The sequence below is a fragment of the Eptesicus fuscus genome, chromosome 20, assembly GCF_027574615.1.
Source record: "Eptesicus fuscus isolate TK198812 chromosome 20, DD_ASM_mEF_20220401, whole genome shotgun sequence".
Lineage (NCBI taxonomy): Eukaryota > Metazoa > Chordata > Mammalia > Chiroptera > Vespertilionidae > Eptesicus > Eptesicus fuscus.
Genome location: NC_072492.1, coordinates 35,248,737 through 35,267,840, shown reverse-complemented (window position 1 = coordinate 35,267,840; position 19,104 = coordinate 35,248,737). Strand labels below are relative to the sequence as shown.

Genomic DNA, 19,104 nt, shown 5'->3' with positions numbered 1-19,104 from the left:
AATAAAATCTCTTTCCCAGATTTATACTTTAAACTGAGTAACAACCTAAAAACTGCTCAAATCTATGAAAAAACTCTACCATGACCAATTTACCTTTTAAATGGCCTGGGAAAGGGTAGGAGAAAGGATTAGTAATCAAAGCCAGTTGCATACAATTGGAAAAATGCTTGCAGTCACTCCCAAGTATAACCCTACATTACATATAAATCACGACGAAAATAAAAGTGCCCACATTACAGAACTGTGAGATTTTGTTTAAAAAAAAATAACATAATAAAAATAAACTGTTGGGTATCATTGGTGCACGTGGAATAATGTAACACATAAGGTTGACAAGGCTGGAAAATACGGAAATACAGTTAAGACGCAAAACACAAGCTTACTTTAAAAGAACAAAACATCTGCCAGAGAATAAATGCTAAATAGGAAAGCAGAACTTTTCAGCAGGATGGCCTTTGAGACCAATTTGAAACAACACAGGCACCCCCCACCCCACCCCCACCCCCCATACACTCTAGTTGATGTAAAAAGGAGGGGAAAACATCAAACCAAAGTAAAAAACATCTCCCCAAAATCTCTTGTCCCAGTGAATTTAGTGGGGCAAAGTTCCCAACAATGAACTCTCCACCTGGCATTTCTTCCTTTACCAACATCACCTCCGTTTTTGTTATGACTTTTGCTCCATATATTCTATCTATTCCCAGCAAACTAAATCTCTTGGAATCTGTGTTAATGAGCACAGATTACCCTGGAGTCCACTAACCAAAAGCTCTAAGTCAACAACCAAGAGTGGAGACCTGGAATTCTAATTCTCAATGATCAACATTTGGCACTAGCTGGATCAATAAAGAATTTCTGAGCTGAGGCAGATGTAGTTAAACCATAATCAGTATTTGCAGCCTATGATTTAGTTTCAAACTCAAAAGGCAGGTATGAATAGCTACACCTAAATGTATTTCAGAACTGGAGAGGAAACAATAAAAAGATATAATCAATACCAGGCAAATTCGCTTGACAAACACAAATTCTGGTTAAAAGGAAGAAGAAAACATAACAGATCATATCCATCTGATAACTAGAAGAAAATGGGTATTTTCCCACCCTTAATCTAGTTTAAACACAGGCAGATATCTTCCTAAGATTTTTTCTGTATCAGTTTTCCTAATCCTTAGAGCTTAATGAGAAATCGTTTATTTTATAAAGAAATACAGCATAAATGGCCACAGTCTAAATATGCTTATGATAATTAGAAAATTATATCACTTAAAAAAACATCTTGCACTGTGACATTACTCTATGGTAATTATTTGGTGCAGGGATCTGCCCTCACCAAAAAGCATGGCATGTATTGCCAGATGGAATACTAACACTGCACAAAGAGAAGCAGTAACAGCAAAGTCTCCATAGAACTCTCTATTTATTTAACTGTGTAGGAGCATCCAGTTAATGCTCCAAATTAAAAACAGTGCAATAAAAGCAACTTTAATATAAACAGACAAGAAGCTGCAATGCCAGTGGCCACGTGGTGCTGCAAATAGGGAAAAGAAAGCAGTGTGCAAGAGTGAGGCATGGATTGGGGAGGTGAAAAGGGAGGCACAGGAGGCAGATTTCAGACAGACAGTGACACAAAACTATTGTACTGCTGGATGTTTCGTTTGAGGATATCTGAGCACGGGCCAAGAACACGTTCAAATCTAGGTCGGTCCAGCTTAACGCACTTCAAAGGGCCACGAGCCACCACCGTGGCAGCTCGGGGACGATTCATCAGTAGTGCTATTTCACCTGGAGAAGGGAGAAAGAGGAATAAGAGGCGGCTAACTTCTATGAGGAACATTTTCTGAGATGTGCACTTCTGAGAAAAAAAACAAATACGTATTTCTCTTAATAACTTAGTACAGGCCACATCAAATCTGTACTTAAAAAACTGATCGGCCCAGCTGGCATGGCTCAGTGGTTGAGCATCAACCTATGAATAAAGACCCCCCCGGTTCAATTCCTGGTCAGGGCACATGGGTTGTGAAGGCAGCCAACCAATGATTCTCTCTCATCACTGATGTTTCTTTCTCCCTCTCCCTTCCTCTTTGAAATTAATAAATATGTATTTTTAAAAAGTATTTTTTAAAAACTAACTGATCGATAAGATAATCAATAACTTATTTATTAACTGAGTAAAGGTCAAAATCTCACACTGGTTCTCTGAGAGGCAAAAAAAAGTGCAATCTATATATATATAAAAGCCTAAGCGACCATTCGACCGGTAGCTATGATGTGCACTGACCACCAGAGGGCAGATGCTCAATGCACAGGCATGGAAACATGGAACAGACTGATGAATCTCAGAGGGAAGAGAAGGTGGGGAGGGCGGGAAGAGATTAACCAAAGATCTTATATGCATACTAAAGGTACAGTGGGGTCCCTCGGCCTAGCCTGTAGGGACTGGGCCAAAACCAGCAGTCGGACATCTCCTGAGGGTTCCCGAATTGTGAGAGGGTGCAGGCCAGGTCGAGGGACCCCACCGGTGCACGAATTTGTGCACTGGGCCTCTAGTTAAAGAATAAAGTCCCCGGATATTGGCACCAAATCTCCACCCCTACCCAAAGAATAAAAAAATTAAATTCAGGAGAAGAAAAGACAAATCATGAGACTACGATATTGCACTTAAAGGTGACTTAAAGAAACAATGCCTGTATATTATATTGTGAGGAAATCTACATACCAAAATAATCAGAAGGCCCCAATCTTCCCACTTCAACGAACTCTTCATTTTCTGATCTACGCTGCAGCACAGCAGCTGACCCCTATAAGAAAATCACCAAGAAGCAAAACAAATATTTTCAAATTTAGGGTAGCATTTTTACTAGTATATACTATGCAATTTTAGCTACTCTGAAAGAAAAAAAAAAAAAAAAAGAATTTCACGGTTATTTAAAATCCTGTGTGTTCATATGACAAAAGCTGACTGAAAAGAGTAACTGCATGAACTTAATTCCTATTTACCCAGCAGCCCCTGATAAGGAGCCCTTCTCATCAAGCTAAGGTGCTTGGGTAACTTGAAGGGTTCACACAGATTAGTAAGCTAGGGGAGGCGGGAAGCGGGTGATCTAAGCTTGCTACCTGTTTTTATAGGTAAATTTCATAGGAACAGTACACCAGTTTATTTATAGTGTCTGCGGCTGCTCCTGCACTATGACGACAGAAACTCTAGGGCTCACAGAGCCTAAATTACTTATCATCTGGCCCTTTACAGAAAGAGTCCCTTGATCCCCCTCACAACACCCCCAGGTTAAATAAAACCAATTAGCATCTACGGTGCCACATTCATAGAAAATACACTTTTTGGATCTACTTTTCAGTCGAGAGTATCTGCTATACATTCCCATGGGTTGTGAAGCTATAAAATATAGTAACTTTTAGAATTTAAACCCTTGTCTTTGATCTTTGGTTGCCAAATAGCCCAAACACATAATTTTAACAAAGATGGTGTGGAATCATTATAGTCTGCTATGCTGATAGTTTGTTTGGCTTGCTTAAGGGGGATTAATTTCAGCAGGCCAGAATTGGGCTATTACTTCATGAATAGCCCTTCCAGAATTCTGACTCAAACACATTTAAAATGTGGTGGTCTGACAGAAAACCAAACAACTGCATTCCAAGATGAAAGGCAATTTTTAAATAAAACTGTCAGATATTCTTTAAACCTAAGAGTGTAAATAAGAATTAACCCTTTTTTTCTCTACAACTTCTAAAGGTATCAAATGCAAAGTCCTTTACCTCTAAGATAATGAAGAACTCATCCCCTGGTTCTCCCTGCACCACAATCTTCTGCCCATCTTCAAACTGGACTGGTTCCAATGCATCAGCTACTGTGAGACGTTCCCACTTGTCCAAGGATTCTGAAAAGAATGACAATAATTTCTCATAATTCGGTATTGTTAAAAACTTTAAAACAAAAAGTATAAAGAGAATCAACCATATAGCCATGCCCATTCAATACTCGGTGAGTGTCTCAGATTAAGCATGGTGCCTCTCTTCAATTTCCTCTAGTCTCAAGCAAGATCCTCCGATTACTCACAGATAACCCTTAGGTCCTTACTTAGCAGTCCCAGTGGCCAGGTTAATTTAGACCAAAGGCACCCAATGGTAAAGGAATTAAAAATGTAATCATTACGTATTCCTAAAGACTGCCATCAATGCAAATCAAACCTGCAATTACAGAACCCAAAATAGTGTCACCATCCATATTATTCCAGAGGTTTATAGAAGTCATTTATCTATTTAAATCCTCACTTGAATTAATTTATCAAACTACAAGAACTAGAAAATAGTTTGGCCTTTGGAACATAAGTTAAGACACTAAGCAAATGGAAACATTTCAGAGAAAGGACAAATAAGGGGGTGGGAGGATGGAGTCAATTCACTGTAACAAAACAATGGCAGAAGGCATCCTACCTTATAAAAACTGCCATTTACCCTCTCAATGGTTGTAACAACACATAGACATAGCTCTAAAATTTCAACAAAACTTGTAGCTTTTTTTGAGAAAGCATACAACACCTCATCTTTCTACAGAGGAAATACATTCTTGGAAAACTTTCCTTAACCAATAAGCTCACTGATGGAGCAACAGAGACAGACGTCACAGGAGGAACTGTAAACGTGCAGAGGCAGGGAGAGGACACAGCCTTCCTGTCTCTCCAGGAGAAGTGAGTAGCACCTAATTCCAGAAAGCTGCTCCCAGCTCCAATCTTTCCTAAGGTCTGTCGTATACTAGCAAATTAAGCACACTTTAAAATTACTTCTTGGTCCTACTTTAACTCTGTATTCCATGTGTTGTATGTTACTATTAGTAAAAACAGAATTGTTAACAAGTAGTTTTTATGAAATACAATAGATTCTGCTTAAGTATAGCTAACACTTTCAACTTAATAATTCTCTATGCCATCTTCCAAAACTCACCTAAAATAGACACTTTACTAAGAAACTCCTCATACATCTTCCGCTTTCTCAGAGTGCTTCCCTATAAAAAAAAACACACACACACAAAAAAAATCATGTCAAAATATGTGTAATTATCAAATAATGCTGTGGAAGAATAAATACTAAGTTTCAAGTAAATTGAGAGAGAAGTCACAGCTTGCTGCTGCTGCTTCTTGATACATGATTATTTTTCTTCATGTGACTATAGCTGAATATAGTTCCAGCTCAGGGTTGTTCCCCATAACTCCAGTCCTCCACAGAAGGAAAAAAAAAACACTGCTACCACTTACAGCCCTCCTCCATCCCCCAAAAGTGCCAAATTGTCTTATCTGCAAAGTCTGTTAAATATATGTAGGGAGGAAAAAGGGGAACAAACAGTACCCTATAATAGACATTCCTTACACAATAAATTGCTTTGGCAATTATAAATATTGATATATATACACACACATCTACCCCCCAAATACAGAAAATTTTCAAAGTACATCTAACTGCATATTGTCAAATAGCCAGATAGGCTCTGCACAAATTTAGAAAACCATTCAAGGTGACTAATGCCGTCATCTGGGAGTTAAACATCCAAAGCTACTCTATTAATTTGCCACGAAGTTCTCAAAAAGTCTGACTATGTCATCAGAATGTTCCAAAGGTTTTATTATTTTGTTTATTCCTTTAGTGAGAGGGAACATGACATTTTCATTACCGATTACCCACTTTCAGTTTAGAGAGCTGATTACTTCTGAATGGCCTTAAAGAACTTTATGCACTTAGAAGCAGCAGCTATCAGACTATCTGTGATGTGTAAAGAGTAGGCAGGTGAAGATGTGCCTATGAGCAAATGGAGAGAATTCCAAAGGTATGCTGACCATTTCATATACACTACATTTGTTTCCCATGTAATTCCTGGTCAAACTTTTGTTCTAAAAGATCACTGTCTCAAATGGTACAATGGATAATGCTAAACTGGGCTCAATGCAAAGCACTCAATCATTAAAAGTAATATTCTCATTTTATTTTGGTGATATTATTCAATTTAAACATTAGTTACATGGACAGGTAGTCTAAATCACATTTCAAAAACCACGGTCTTACCATAAGGATTCTTCTATAGCTGTCTCGGTCAATACCCCACAATTTCACATTTGTCTTCGCTTTGACAGTGGCTGCTCGAGGTGTTCCATAAATCAAAGCAAGTTCTCCAAAGCTTCCTCCCTCCCCAACGCTGGTTGCCCATTCATTGTTGACATAGACCTAAAATGCAAATGACAACTGCTTTTTTCCTAAACACACAAATATCTTATTAAAAACAGGCAAACCTTTTTTAGGGGTCAGAATCCTGAACTTGTTTTAAAACAGAATATACTGTTTTCAATACACAGCAGAGCAAAATACTTGACTTCTGACAATGAGTTCAGTTCCGAGTGTCTGTGATTTACCTGGTTTAATCATCTGATAAGAAAAAAGTACTCACTCAACTGATGATCAGGGCAGAAAGGTGAAGTAAGCATTAATAAAAACCATACACATTTACAGAGTACTGTGCTGAGCACTGTGCTAATAATAAGCATTTCACTTGCATAAGGCACTGAATTTCCTAATAAGCCTGAGAACAATGCCATTAGTATCTCATTTCATTTATTATCAAAACTTACAGAATCAAAAAAAAAAAAAACAAAACAAACAAACTTACAGAATCAAAAAGTTGTAACAAGTCTCATTAACTAATGACAGGGTCTAGAGCAGGCGTCCTCAAACTACGGCCCACGGGCCACATGCGGGTGTTTTTGCCGTTTTGTTTTTTTACTTCAAAATAAGATATGTGCAGTGTGCATAGGAATTTGTTCATAGTTTTTTTAAACTATAGTCCGGCCCTCCAACGGTCTGAGGGACAGTGAACTGGCCCCCTGTTTAAAAAGTTTGAGGACCCCTGGTCTACAGTCTCCCCTACACCTGTCTTACTCCACAGCACACACGCACAACTTAACCATTACTCCAGCAAAAGTTCTGAACTGCATGTCTACCTAAAGAAAATAAAGTTTCTGTGTCATTAAAATATGTGGCAAAAATATTGATGGAATTAACATACAAAGGCTGTAACAGCCCTTCAGAAACTCTTAGAAGCAATATATATATCAATACATTGACTTTTAAGATTATCAACATATTTTTGTTATTAAATCTTACATCCATCTCTCCTTGATCAATCACATAGAAGTTATCCCCTTCATCACCTAAAGGAGAGGAGAGTAAAAAAGTTAGAAGCATTTTACAAATTAAAGAAACACAAAGGAAACTATGAAATTAATGTAAAATAAACTTATTTCCAGTTCTACTATGAAAGAAGAGAGTGTGTTATAATTAACACAATCTTTCAAGGGGAAAAAGTCCAGTAATATATTTTAAAAATCATGAAACTGATCAAATTTTCAGTCATCTCATGATGAAAAATACCTCTTAAAAATAACTTCAAAAACAGCCATTATGTGTGTGCAAAAATATTAACTGCCTATCATCTGTAACAACATAAAAACCCAAATAAGTAAAATATCAGGCTGTCAAATATAGGAAAATATATGGATCATAAAAACCCACAAAGATATCAAGAGTACATAAGAAAGGCAAAAGGTGGGGAAGGACCCAAAAGAATAGATCCATGTTAGTATATGTGGGCAAAAAGGTAACAATCATTAGAAGGTATAAAACCTCATAAATAGAGAACTACATGACAGAGAAAATAGTTATGCTTATTTCCTACTTTATTTTATGTGATTAAAAATATGAAGGATATGAGATTCTGAAATTCCATACATCCAACATAAAAAATGCAGGAATTTCCTTTAACAGTTACTATAAACAAAATTGTATCAGATGATAGGGAAATATTAATCCCTTAGGGTAAGTGTGCCTTTTAGCTGAGTCAATTTTAATTTTCAAAAGAAATAAAAAAGTTCAGTAGTTTAACAAAAAGGAAACTGGTAGGTTGAAAGAGAAAAACAAACTTCAGTATTAAAAATCCTACCATCTGGTCTCCTATCCCGGAATAATATTGCATGCACAAAAGCAGCAGCCCTTACCTTGCTGAATAACAGTCTCTCCAGCAATAAAGGAAAGCGGAAACATGGCATCAAAAATATCACTGCAAGGGACAGAAGGCCTCGTGTTACATTTCATGTGCCTCTTCTGTGGATTTCAAGCATTAACCTTAAAATTCAAGCTCCTAAAATATTCAGCAGGGATTGTCATCAGGTGAGTCATGAACGTGAAAATGTGCAACTATGATGAGACTAGTTTGGGACTACAGCTATACAGGAAAAGAGCACATAACAAAGAACCTCTACCTACCTTCTCTCATTATCATCAAGATGTGAAAACAGCACATTCTTTTCAATGGCCTTGGCTAACGCAGCCATTGTCTTATAATCTTTTGGTATAACCTAGAATAGAAGGTCAAATGATGATTGCATAAACAAAAAACATTTCATGCTTGAAACCTGCATGTCAAGTAAATGACAAGCTACATGATGGTATTGAAACAAGACTGCTTTGAGTTAAGTATTTTCAACATAACCCGCAGGTACTACTCAAAGTACTCAACAAATACTAATTAATCCCCTTGCTTATAGCCAGACCTGTATTTAAAAGCTGGTATTTGGTTCCCAGTAAGCAACTAAAGAAACAAACCAAAAAACGCCTTGACCAAGGTCATTATTCTAAGGCAAAGTGAACATTTTATGATAGTCATTTTTTAAATTGTGATCATGTGCCATTAGTTCCACAAGCTTCTTGGCAGAACGATTCTCTTCCCCCTTCAAGTTAATAACATCACCTGAAATGGCGGGTGGGTTCTAAGGAAGAACCAATCAGGTTGATGCTTACATGATATAAGGTTAACAGCCAAAACATAAATTACAGGATGCCAAAAAAATTGACACCATGATTCAAGAGAAAAAGGAGTACTGCCGCCTTCTACTGCAAAACATCATGGAAAAGAAAACTCCCCAAAATGAAATTATTCACTGTTTAATAACCACTTAGTTATTTTCTCTGATGGTACTGTCATCACAGAAATTTGTCCCTCAGTACCCAAGAACAACACAGGGTGGATATAATCTAGCCTGTTTGTGTTTTACTATTCAAAATCATGAATGCATTCATCAAAGAAACTAGAAGATTACCATGTGGGTCCCGAAAACATTGCCCCAAATGTTTAGACATCCAAGCTACCTTTCTAACATATGATGCAGCGTCTTCCTCCGTGTAGACTTCAGCGCTGATAGCACCTCGTCGCCTCCGGCCTTTAACCACTGGGTTCGGTGGAGGAGGAGAGATTTCATCCTCCCTCGAATCTCCACGAGTGCTTGCTTTCTGCAGATTCTGAATCTGTTTGGCCTCCTCCTGAAAAAAAAAAATTATACATTTATAAAGGAGATCTTTCAGCATGTAAAGTTGGTGTTCTCATATTTCAATGATAAGTTACCTCAAATCTCTTCCTCAACACCAATGTAAAAGGGAAAAAGCCAATTCCAAATGGGGAAAAATGGAGTTGAGTTTGAAAAGAAATATTCTGAAACAAGGACTGTTTCTCAGATGATAATAGATGCCATACTTATTAATGAACTAAAGTCATTAGTATAAGAATACATAACATGCAAGTAAAAAATTACTCATTATAATAACACTAGAGGCCCGGTGCACGGATTCATGCACCGGTGGGGTCCCTCGGCCTGGCATGCAGGGATCAGGCTGAAACCGGCTCTTAGACATCCTGAGGGATCCTGGATTGCGAGAGGGTGGTTCTTGGGTGACACACCCTGGAATCGGGCTCCCTCCTCTCTGGTTCCAGATGCGTCACCTGAGAACTTCTGCTGCCAAGTGACTGCAGCTCTGCAGTTCCTGCATTGAGCATCTGACCCCTGGTGGTCAGTGCATGTCATAGCTACTGGCCGGTGGCTTAAGCTTTTATATAGATAGATAGATAGATAGATAGATAGATTGACAAGGATTGTAACACACACAACAGCAATAAACTGCAAAACAAAATCCTGAGGAATTAGGTTTTTAGTATGCTGCTGAAGATAGCATGAGATCCCTCCTTCCCCCCAAAATAGAATGTATTCAGGCATAGCAAAGTGATTCAAGAATGTCTAGATTACTGTGTTACTTCATTCATTCAATAAGCATTTGCTAAATCTGCATGCTAAGTCTATGATAGGCAAGGGAAATATAAAAACCAATGGAGGAGGGTCCTGAGCCCATGGAATTCATTTCTAACTGGAGTCTCAGAAAAAAACAAATAATGAAATTATGTGATGATGGTAACCAAGAATTTAAATTAGATCAATATTTCTCCTAGCAGAGCTATAAGCATTCTTTATTATTATCAGTGTTTACACTTGTAGTTAAATTTTAAAAACGTTACCTGCTTTTAAGAACATCTTGCTAAATTAATTCACATTAAAAACGGAAATGAACTATTTAACATTCTTATTTATCAAATCTAGAGCCTTAAAAAGAAATTCCTCAGGTCTGCAGCAAAGAATGAGTTTATTATGCCAAATATAAACTAAGAATGAAAACACAGAATGTGTTACCCACTACTTTCTCATTTGACTCATTCTCCATTATTTTTCTAAACCATCTTTCAAATTCAAAATGAAGTTATTAGCATTTATGATTTCAGAAAAGTTTTTGATAAAAATGAAATCAAGGAGATGCCTACTTTTTCCCCCTCTTGCATGGTACTCAGCCCTGACTTTGGCCTCAAGCCAATACACATGCAACAAAACATCCGGAACAGTAACCATCAAGATATTAATAGTGTTAATTTCTATTAACAGAACCATGCCCGATTATTACTTTTTTTTTTTTTTTTTGGAGGAACAGGGTTTGCTTTATTTTCTCATTTGTTTGGATTTTCTAATTTTCAATTAAGAAAACACACAATAGGAAAAACATATCACAAAAATAGATTTAATACATTTGTATATTTGATTACAAATGCATTTACTTCTTGCCTAATCCATTCTACTTCTAAAAATTTATTCTAAGATATGCATATATGAGAAATGACATATATACAAAGTTACTCCTTGTATCGTTTTTAGTAGTAAAACACTGGAAACAACCAAAATGGTCATTAATGGAATGACTTTAAATAAATTATGCTATATCTATGCAGGGAATTGCAACACACACATTTGAAAATAAGAAACTCTTTTACATCTGAATTTGTCTATAAATGCCCATAGGCCTATGAAACAGCGGTTGCATTCAAGGAAGACAACAGAGATGATTTTATTGTTACACCCTTTTGTACCTGCAGAATTTGGAATTATGTGTAAATATGTAACTAATTTTAAAAAAACAAACATTTTTAGAAAATTCACTTCCATTTTCATTCTGGTAACTGCAATAATCAGTAAGGTTTTCTGATTCCTTATTAACATAGAACTATAAAACTCAAGTCTCCCCTAAGTTTAAAGAGTATAAATGAAAACACAAATTCCAACCCCTAAATTTGTCATTGGAATATCACAAAAATTTCACAAATGACATCTCATTTGGAACTGTATTCTATCTAACTGTATTTTTAAGATTCTTTTGAAGGTAACTTTTTCTTAAATCCTCACCGAAGGAAATTTTTCCATTGATTTTGAGAGTGAATAGAGGGAAAGACAGAGAGAAATACTGAAGTTAGAGAAACACACATTGATTGGTTGCTTCCTGCATGAGCCCAGGGCCCAGGTCAAGGAGGAGCCTGCAACCTAGGTACCGGAATCGAACCCGGGACCCTTCAGTCCACAGGCCAACGCTCTATCCAAGCCAAACTGGCTAGGGCAGCATTTTGATTTTAACAATGTGCATAGATTCTCATCTTTACAGCAATCAGACATAACCTAATCTTGATGACTCAGAGCCATTATCAATTTCGATTTCTAATTATCCTCATTCTTGCTGTTGTCATTCTGTCAGTCTCTTCCCACTTCATTTCTTTCATATATTAAAACAATCCACCCCCTTCCCCCAAACCCTCCCAGACTATCCTTTTTCATGTTCAAACTAGAGGCCCAGTGCATGAAATTCATGCACTGGGGGGGGGAGGGGAGGAGTGTCCTCTCAGCCTGGACTGCGAGCCCTCGGGGGATATCTGAGTGCAGCAGAGGCGGGGAGAGGGTCCCACCATCACCACTGCGCTGGCTCAGGGCTCTTGGCTGAGTGGCGCTCCCCCTGTGGGAGCGCACTGACCATCAGGGGGCAGCTCCTGCGTTGAGCATCTTCCCCCTGGTGGTCAGTGTGCGTCATAGCGGCCGGTTGTTCCACAGTTTGGTCGATTTACATATTAGCCTTTTATTATATAGGATTATATAGGATTCTGTCCTGACCACTTAGTGTTTTTAACAATTATTTGTTCCCTCCCTTTCCTTACCAGTCTATTCTTCCCTGTAGGTAAAGTTACCACCCCACTGACTTGGGGCTTGACCTTATGACTTGCTTTGACCCTGGACTATAAGTGGACATGCCATACCATGCCCACTTGTGCGGTCTGACTCTGCCCCCTTGAACTCTGTCCCCTTTCTGCCTTGAGAAGGGCATGCTCTAACAGTGGCTGCTCCTTCCACTCAGCCCCTGAGTTAAGACATGTGGAGACAAGACAAGATGTGCTGAGCTCAGAAGATTTGCCTAGGATTGAGAAATAAGAAAGGTCTTTTGTATAAACCACTGAAATTTGAGGGTTATATGCTGCTGCAACAATAACTATTACACTGTACAATCATAACCAAGTTAATCACTCTTAGTTTTATCTGCGACCTCTGTAAAATGGTGATAATCACCTAACTCACAAGTTTGAAATGAGTATGTATGTAAAGTGCTTCACATAGTATTTGGCACATACATACACTCAATGGTCGCAGCTATTGAAATTCTTCTATCAGACAGGCAAAGTTCTAATATATGCATAAAAGGGAACTTGAATTCCAGATGACAGTCTGAAGTAAAACACAGCAGCTTTCAATAAACGCTGTGACAGCCTGGCTGGCGTGGCTCAGTGGTTGAGCATCGACCTATGAACCAGGAGGTCACGGTTCAATTCCTGGTCAGGGCACATGTGCCCTAGCTGTGGGCTCAATCCCCAGTGTTCGAGTGCAGGAGGCAGCCAATCAATGAATCTCTCTCATCAAAGATGTTTCTCTCTCTCTCTCTCTCTCTCTCTCTCTCTCTCTCTCTCTCTCTCCCCCCTTCCTCTCTGAAATCAATTAAAAATATATAAAAATTAAAATAAAAAATAAAAAATGCTGTGAAAGTTTTTGGTGCACTGAGTAGTTGAGGATACCAGAAACATGACCCTTGGTTAACACAAGGAAGGAGGTGAGAAGAATGTGACTGATTTTCAGATATCTAAACCTAACACCTAATATGTAGAACTGACCTGTTAAAAAATTGAAAATCTACTTACTTAAAAGCCCTGGCTAAAGAAATGTATGCAAGTGAACAAAGACCCTTGCATTATAGGAAAAGCTTGTTAAGCTGTGACCTTCATTAAGAGGTAAAGAAGCCAACACACATTAAATCTAAAAAATCCCACCTGCAAAGAAGCTAATAATGATTTCTTGCCTTCCCCTTTGATAGTGCTTAATCAGTGCTATTGTAAGTTCAGGCTTTGAAACTAGCACCATACATTTAACATTCCCTGTAAAAAGACACATCATGTCTAACCAACTTCATCCCCTCCTTGGATGGTTTCTAGTGATATACAAAGAGAAGAAGAATCATGTTACAGTGACCCATTTCAGAAACAAATCTCTAGGAACGCACTTTATCGCAAAATAGAAATGCCCATAGCAGCTGGATCTAGAGTATCTCACTATTTGGCCACAGCTTACAGAGAAAATCTGCTCTGGCTAGGTGGCTTATTTGGTTGAAGCATCATCCTATACACCAAAAGGTTGGTTCGGTAAGTACAGAAGGCAATTGATTGAGGTTTCTCTCTCACATTGATCTCTCTTTCTCGCTCTCTCTCTCTCTCAAAAAATAAAATATAAAATAAACATATCCTCAGGTGAGGATTAAAAAACCAAAAAAAAACAAAAACCAACAACACAGACTTTCTACTACAATTCCAAGACAGCAAGGGTACATTCACAAGGACCGGTTATTTGTTGTTATTGTTAATTATTCTAATTATGGTACTAAACACCAATTTTAACAGCTTTTCAAGAAAATAGTAGAAAATGCCCAATCATTGAGCCACTGAAATTTTTAAAACCTTAGTACAGAGTATTTTACAAATAAGTAAATCTGATTAACTGTCCAAATCAATGGGATTTATCATACATATTTCCATTAGACAGATAATGATCATATACCTAAGATATCCCTGAACCATATCAAAACTTCAATATGCATAATAAAACCTGTAAATTTATCTCACAAATTTACAGAAGCAATTCAAACTACGTACTCAAAACATTTAGGGATCCCAACTTTCTCATTCCTCATTTCTTGAGGGAATAATTAAAGCATGGTCTTTGATGCAAAATTATCATTTTGCTTAGAAAAACATATACATATGCTTTGGGCACACTGATATACACACAGTGAGGATAAAACAAACAAAAAGAAAAACTGGTTTAACTTTTTTTTAAGAGGAAATGAGTCCTAACCAGAACTGTAAATAAAGTACAATTTTGACAATCATCAACCTTGATCTCTGCTCTACAGTCAATTCATCTGAGATATAGTCTATAAAAAAAATGAACTGCACTATTTCAAAAGTTCTGATATACTGGTCACAAGCTAGACTCAAATGCTTGATTCACTTGGTTTTAAAAGGTGGGATAAGGCTTAAGTTTACTTGCTTTGCTGAGGAAGAGAAAAACATTAACTGCTTTCAAGTACTTTAGAATTTCTCATTCCATACACTGCTATACTACTTCTGATCAATTGTATGCAGTCAGTTATTTTATTTAACCCGTTTTATGTATTAATTAAAACAGTTACAAGTTTGGAAACCCTTTGTTTGCCATGTAAACTTAGCATACAGATTTGTTTTCTGGTAAAGCCTACTGATTGCAAAGTTAAAAATTACAAATGCCTTAACTGCCCCCTTGTTTTGAAATTCTATTTTAGATTTCCTATTTGGTCAGAATTTTGTTTCTTCCAAAAGACAGAAATTAGCAACATTCTACAGCATTACATTTAACAATTGTCAGGGTCATCTCATCTCCCCACATTTATTTTTACCTTCTCCAACCTCTCGAAGTACTCCCTGAGGAATGCCATGGGTCTCTCGGGTCGAGCAGTGCACAACTGCACAATGGAATCCTTCAGCAGGGCCTGAATGTTGTGCTTCTGCACGTAGAGCTCACATTCCCGGAGGCTGCGCTCCTCCTCAGTGGCTGCAGAGGTACCAGTCGCCATGGTTCTCGTTCTCTACAAGGAGAGACACACATATGCTTGTGTCAACTATAAAGAGCAAATGCCAATTTGGCCTTTAACTTAACAAATTCATTAGGACTGATTCACAAAGGTGTTTTCTCCCCCTCCCTAAGTAGATTTTTATTTTAAGGGAGGCGAGAGCTAAGGAATGCTATGACATGCAGAGAAATAGCATTCTTCCAAAGAAGTGTTTCATTCTGTTTCTGCTGCAGGATCTAGACTTTGCAGGCAGCAACAGTAAGAGGCAATAACCTCAGCTCCAGGGAGGAAGTCTGAGCCACAATCCCCTACAGAGGCGGGGTGCTGAGGAGTCAGGCCCAATGGGAATTTCATTCAGTTCTCCCCCTGCAAAAAAAATCATGATGACGTGGGAAGTGTGTAAATGGTAAACAGGACAGAGAATTACAAGGGCACACAAGTAGGTTCTAAATGAAAGCAAATAAGCACAATGAAGAACATCTGACATTCCCTATACGAAACTCCTATCTCAAGGGAGTGTCCTAATGTCAGCCAGCAAACCACTGGGGCAAAGGATCTGATGCACCAACTACTAGTGTAATCAAACAATTTTAAAGCACACAAAAAAAAAACCCAGATGAGACTCTTTTACCAGATTCCAACCCTAATTGATAACACACTTATTAACCCATTGGTTGAGGGAAAATCCTTAATAGAAAAAAAAAAACACAAACACTTACCAAAAAAACTATAAAAGATTTAGACAGGAAAATGTCAAAACATTTTCTTCATCTGGACAGGAAAATATTAAAATACTCTAAGTTTTAAACTTACATAAAGATTCAATAGATAAACTGCATTCAATGAATTTTAGAGGCTTCAAACTATCTTGAACTATCTCGACATGAAGTAAAATAGAGATATAGTAACAGGTAGCTAACCTTACCTTGGAACTAAAAGCTTAGTTAATTTAACCAACAGATTCATAAACTGTTTTCCTTCTAACTCCTAATTACTGAATAATTGATTAGAAAATAAAAGCCAGGTCTGCTCTGCAATTAAAATCAATACTAATCTGACTTTTCAAAATATAATGCACACAAAACTACCGAAATCAAACGGTACATGTAAAAGTAGAAAGAAATACTAGAATAAAGTGCTACTCTATTACTCATGTTATTTTGGTGACTTTCATAAGGGTCAATAAAGAGCAGATCAATTAACAGACCACATAAAGTGTGTAGCTCCCTGACAACATACATTAAAGGATGCAGATAAGGAATCATGCTACTATTTCAGAAATAGTTAAAAAACAAAACAAAACCCAAAACATCCACTTGAGGATGGGTTTATGCCAGACACTTTTTCAGGTCAATCATATGAAATGAGAATAACCTTCACCAGAATTTTATGCATTTCTGATAATACTGAAGGCCACCAAGAACAATAATAAATCAGATCTCTTATGCTTTAAAACAGACATTTTTTTCCCCAGGAATAGCAATACATATATTCAACTGACCAGAGAAATCATTCAAAGATTAATGAGAACTGGGTCTAAAGGGATGAAACTGTTCTGTTGGAAACAAAGTAATGTATTAAAAAGACCCAAAAGTAGACGCTGGTAATACGGTAGCACATGAACAAAAATGCCCCGTTATAATAAGAGTCACCATGTGAATCCCCGAATACCCAAAATTTCACGGTCTTCATATTTTTAACTGAATATACTTTGACTCTGTACTTGTAACTTAGTCTGAAGAGCCCAACAATTTAGCTTCTCCCTCCAAAAATTATTGAATACTTTAAAATGTCAATTGCAATGTCTCTGCACTCACATTCTCTTGTTTGGAAGTTTCGGTTGGGATAAAATGCAGTTCCAAAAGGATTACATGCTAGGAAATATTAAAAACGCTTGGCGAAACGCTTGCAGATTCCGGCTGCACCCTCTCGGAGCAGCCAGGAGCGCTTCCCTGGAGAACACGTTAGCTTTCTTTCCTCGGCTGAACAGACCAGCCCTCCGGGAAGCTCTCCGGTCGTTAAGTCTTAGGGCATCGCACCTGCCCTGAGCTGCAGGGGTTAACAGATACCGCGTATTTTTAAGGGGAAGGACGGGAGAGTGCCCTTCGTCCTACTCTAGTCGGAAGGCCACCGTAGTGGCGACGAGGACTCGGGAGAGGGGAAAAAAAAAAAATCGGGAGAAGGAGGTGAAAGGGGACAAAATGAAATTTAGGAGCCAGGCTAGAACCGTGGGGGGAGGGAGGGTAACCCCGGCAAGGAGGAAAAGCGATCGCTAAAGAAGAGGAGAGGACAGTCGAGAGGAAAACAAGAACGGACGGGTCTCAAAGATCCGCCAGAAACGCCGAGGGAAACCATGGCCGAAGCCGGTAGAAACCGAGCTGTTGTCCTTCAAGAAACGAGGGAAGGCGAGCGGGGCGGCCGCGGCGCGCGGGGGCGGAGGCGGCGGGGCGCGCGGGCAGCGGTGGGCCAGGGAAGGCCGCGGAGGGCCGGGGGCCGGAACCATGAGAAATAGGGGGAGCGCACGGCCGGAGGGTGGGGGGCGGTGCGGTCGGGGAGCCCTGCACCGGAGCGGACGTCCCGGGGGCTGGAGGCCTCGGAGGTACAGAATCGGGGTCGGAGGCGCGGCCCGGGGCGTGAGGCCTGCGGGGAGGCGCCCGCCGGGGAGGGGCAGGGGGTGCGGCCATCCCCTGCAGGTCGCTCCCCGGGACGCCATCTTGGATCGGTCCAGCGCCCCCCAAACCGGCGACGGGGCGGCGAAGCTCGCCGCAGCGGGGCCCCTCGTCGAGCGCACTTGCCTGGGGACGCGAGGAGGCGAGCGCGGGACTGCGGCTGCGAGTCTGCGGCTGGCGGAGCTCTCTCGGCGCTTCCCTCCCAGCCCGGACCCACTCTGCGATAGCGGCTCCGCGGCGGCTCCACCGGAAACGACCCGGCCGCAGCCAATCACCGCTCGGCTACTGACGTCAATGCGCCTCGCTCTGGCCAGAGCCGTCGCCTTGACAACCTTAAAGGCGCAGCGAGCGGCCCCATGTACTCTGCCGCCCCTTCTTGAAGGACCCCCCCTCCCCGCCCCTCCTCACCCTCGAATCGTACCCCTTCTGCTCTTCTTTCCTTCTTAACTCCTCCGTTATCCGCAGCCCTTTTCTCACTCCCGCCTCTTCGCCTTTTCCCCCCACTCTTTCTAGCCCGGCGCTTCCCTCCTATTCACCTGTCCCTCCTTACCTGCTCCTCTCCGGATGCCTCAGGGTCCCCTTTATCCTTCCCGCTGCTCTTGACTCCCTCTCCGCGCGGCGTTCAGGAGCTCCCTTCTCTCCTCCTTTTCTCTCCTCTCCTCTCCTCTTCCAACTCTCACTCCCGCCGCCTCCGCTTTTTCTCTCTCCTTTCAACCCCACGCCCCCAATCCCACCCCCAGCCCACGTGGGGCGTCTCGGATGTCAGGTGGTCGACTCCGCCCCTGCAGGGGAGGACGCGGGGGCCCCCGCGGGGAGATTCGTGCAGTTTCCAGGCCCCGAGGAGGCGGCGGCCCCCGCGGATCTGCGGCAGCTGCGCCGCGGGCCGAGCGCGGGCGGATGCCCGGGATGCGCACGCCCGGCCGCGCATCCTGTGCCCTGCCACCAGCGCCGCGCGAGCCTCCGGCCCCGGTCCGCCATCCGGTCCAGGAAACCTGAGCCCTGCCAAGTGTCTGCTTGGCAGACCGGGCTGCTCTCCCCTCCG

At 40.3% G+C, this 19,104-nt stretch overlaps 1 protein-coding gene across 3 annotated transcripts; it reads right to left on the bottom strand.

The window, feature by feature from the left end:
- Positions 1-1,398: 1,398 nt before the first annotated feature.
- PRKAR1A (protein kinase cAMP-dependent type I regulatory subunit alpha) lies at positions 1,399-18,736 on the bottom strand. Of its 3 annotated transcripts, none has more exons than XM_028157302.2 (11): positions 18,613-18,736; positions 15,220-15,408; positions 9,202-9,372; positions 8,320-8,411; positions 8,052-8,113; positions 7,162-7,208; positions 6,070-6,228; positions 4,957-5,017; positions 3,772-3,893; positions 2,717-2,798; positions 1,399-1,782 (listed from the first exon to the last, which is right to left on the bottom strand). In XM_028157302.2, exons 2-11 carry the CDS (start codon positions 15,394-15,396, stop codon positions 1,610-1,612), a joined length of 1,146 nt encoding a protein of 381 aa, XP_028013103.1. In that variant the 5' UTR covers positions 15,397-15,408; positions 18,613-18,736; the 3' UTR covers positions 1,399-1,609. The 3 variants fall into 3 exon arrangements, with proteins under 3 accessions (XP_028013103.1, XP_008147610.1, XP_054565123.1); XM_008149388.3 differs by lacking the exon at positions 18,613-18,736 and adding an exon at positions 18,189-18,332; XM_054709148.1 differs by lacking the exon at positions 18,613-18,736 and adding an exon at positions 17,211-17,331.
- Positions 18,737-19,104: the final 368 nt, after the last annotated feature.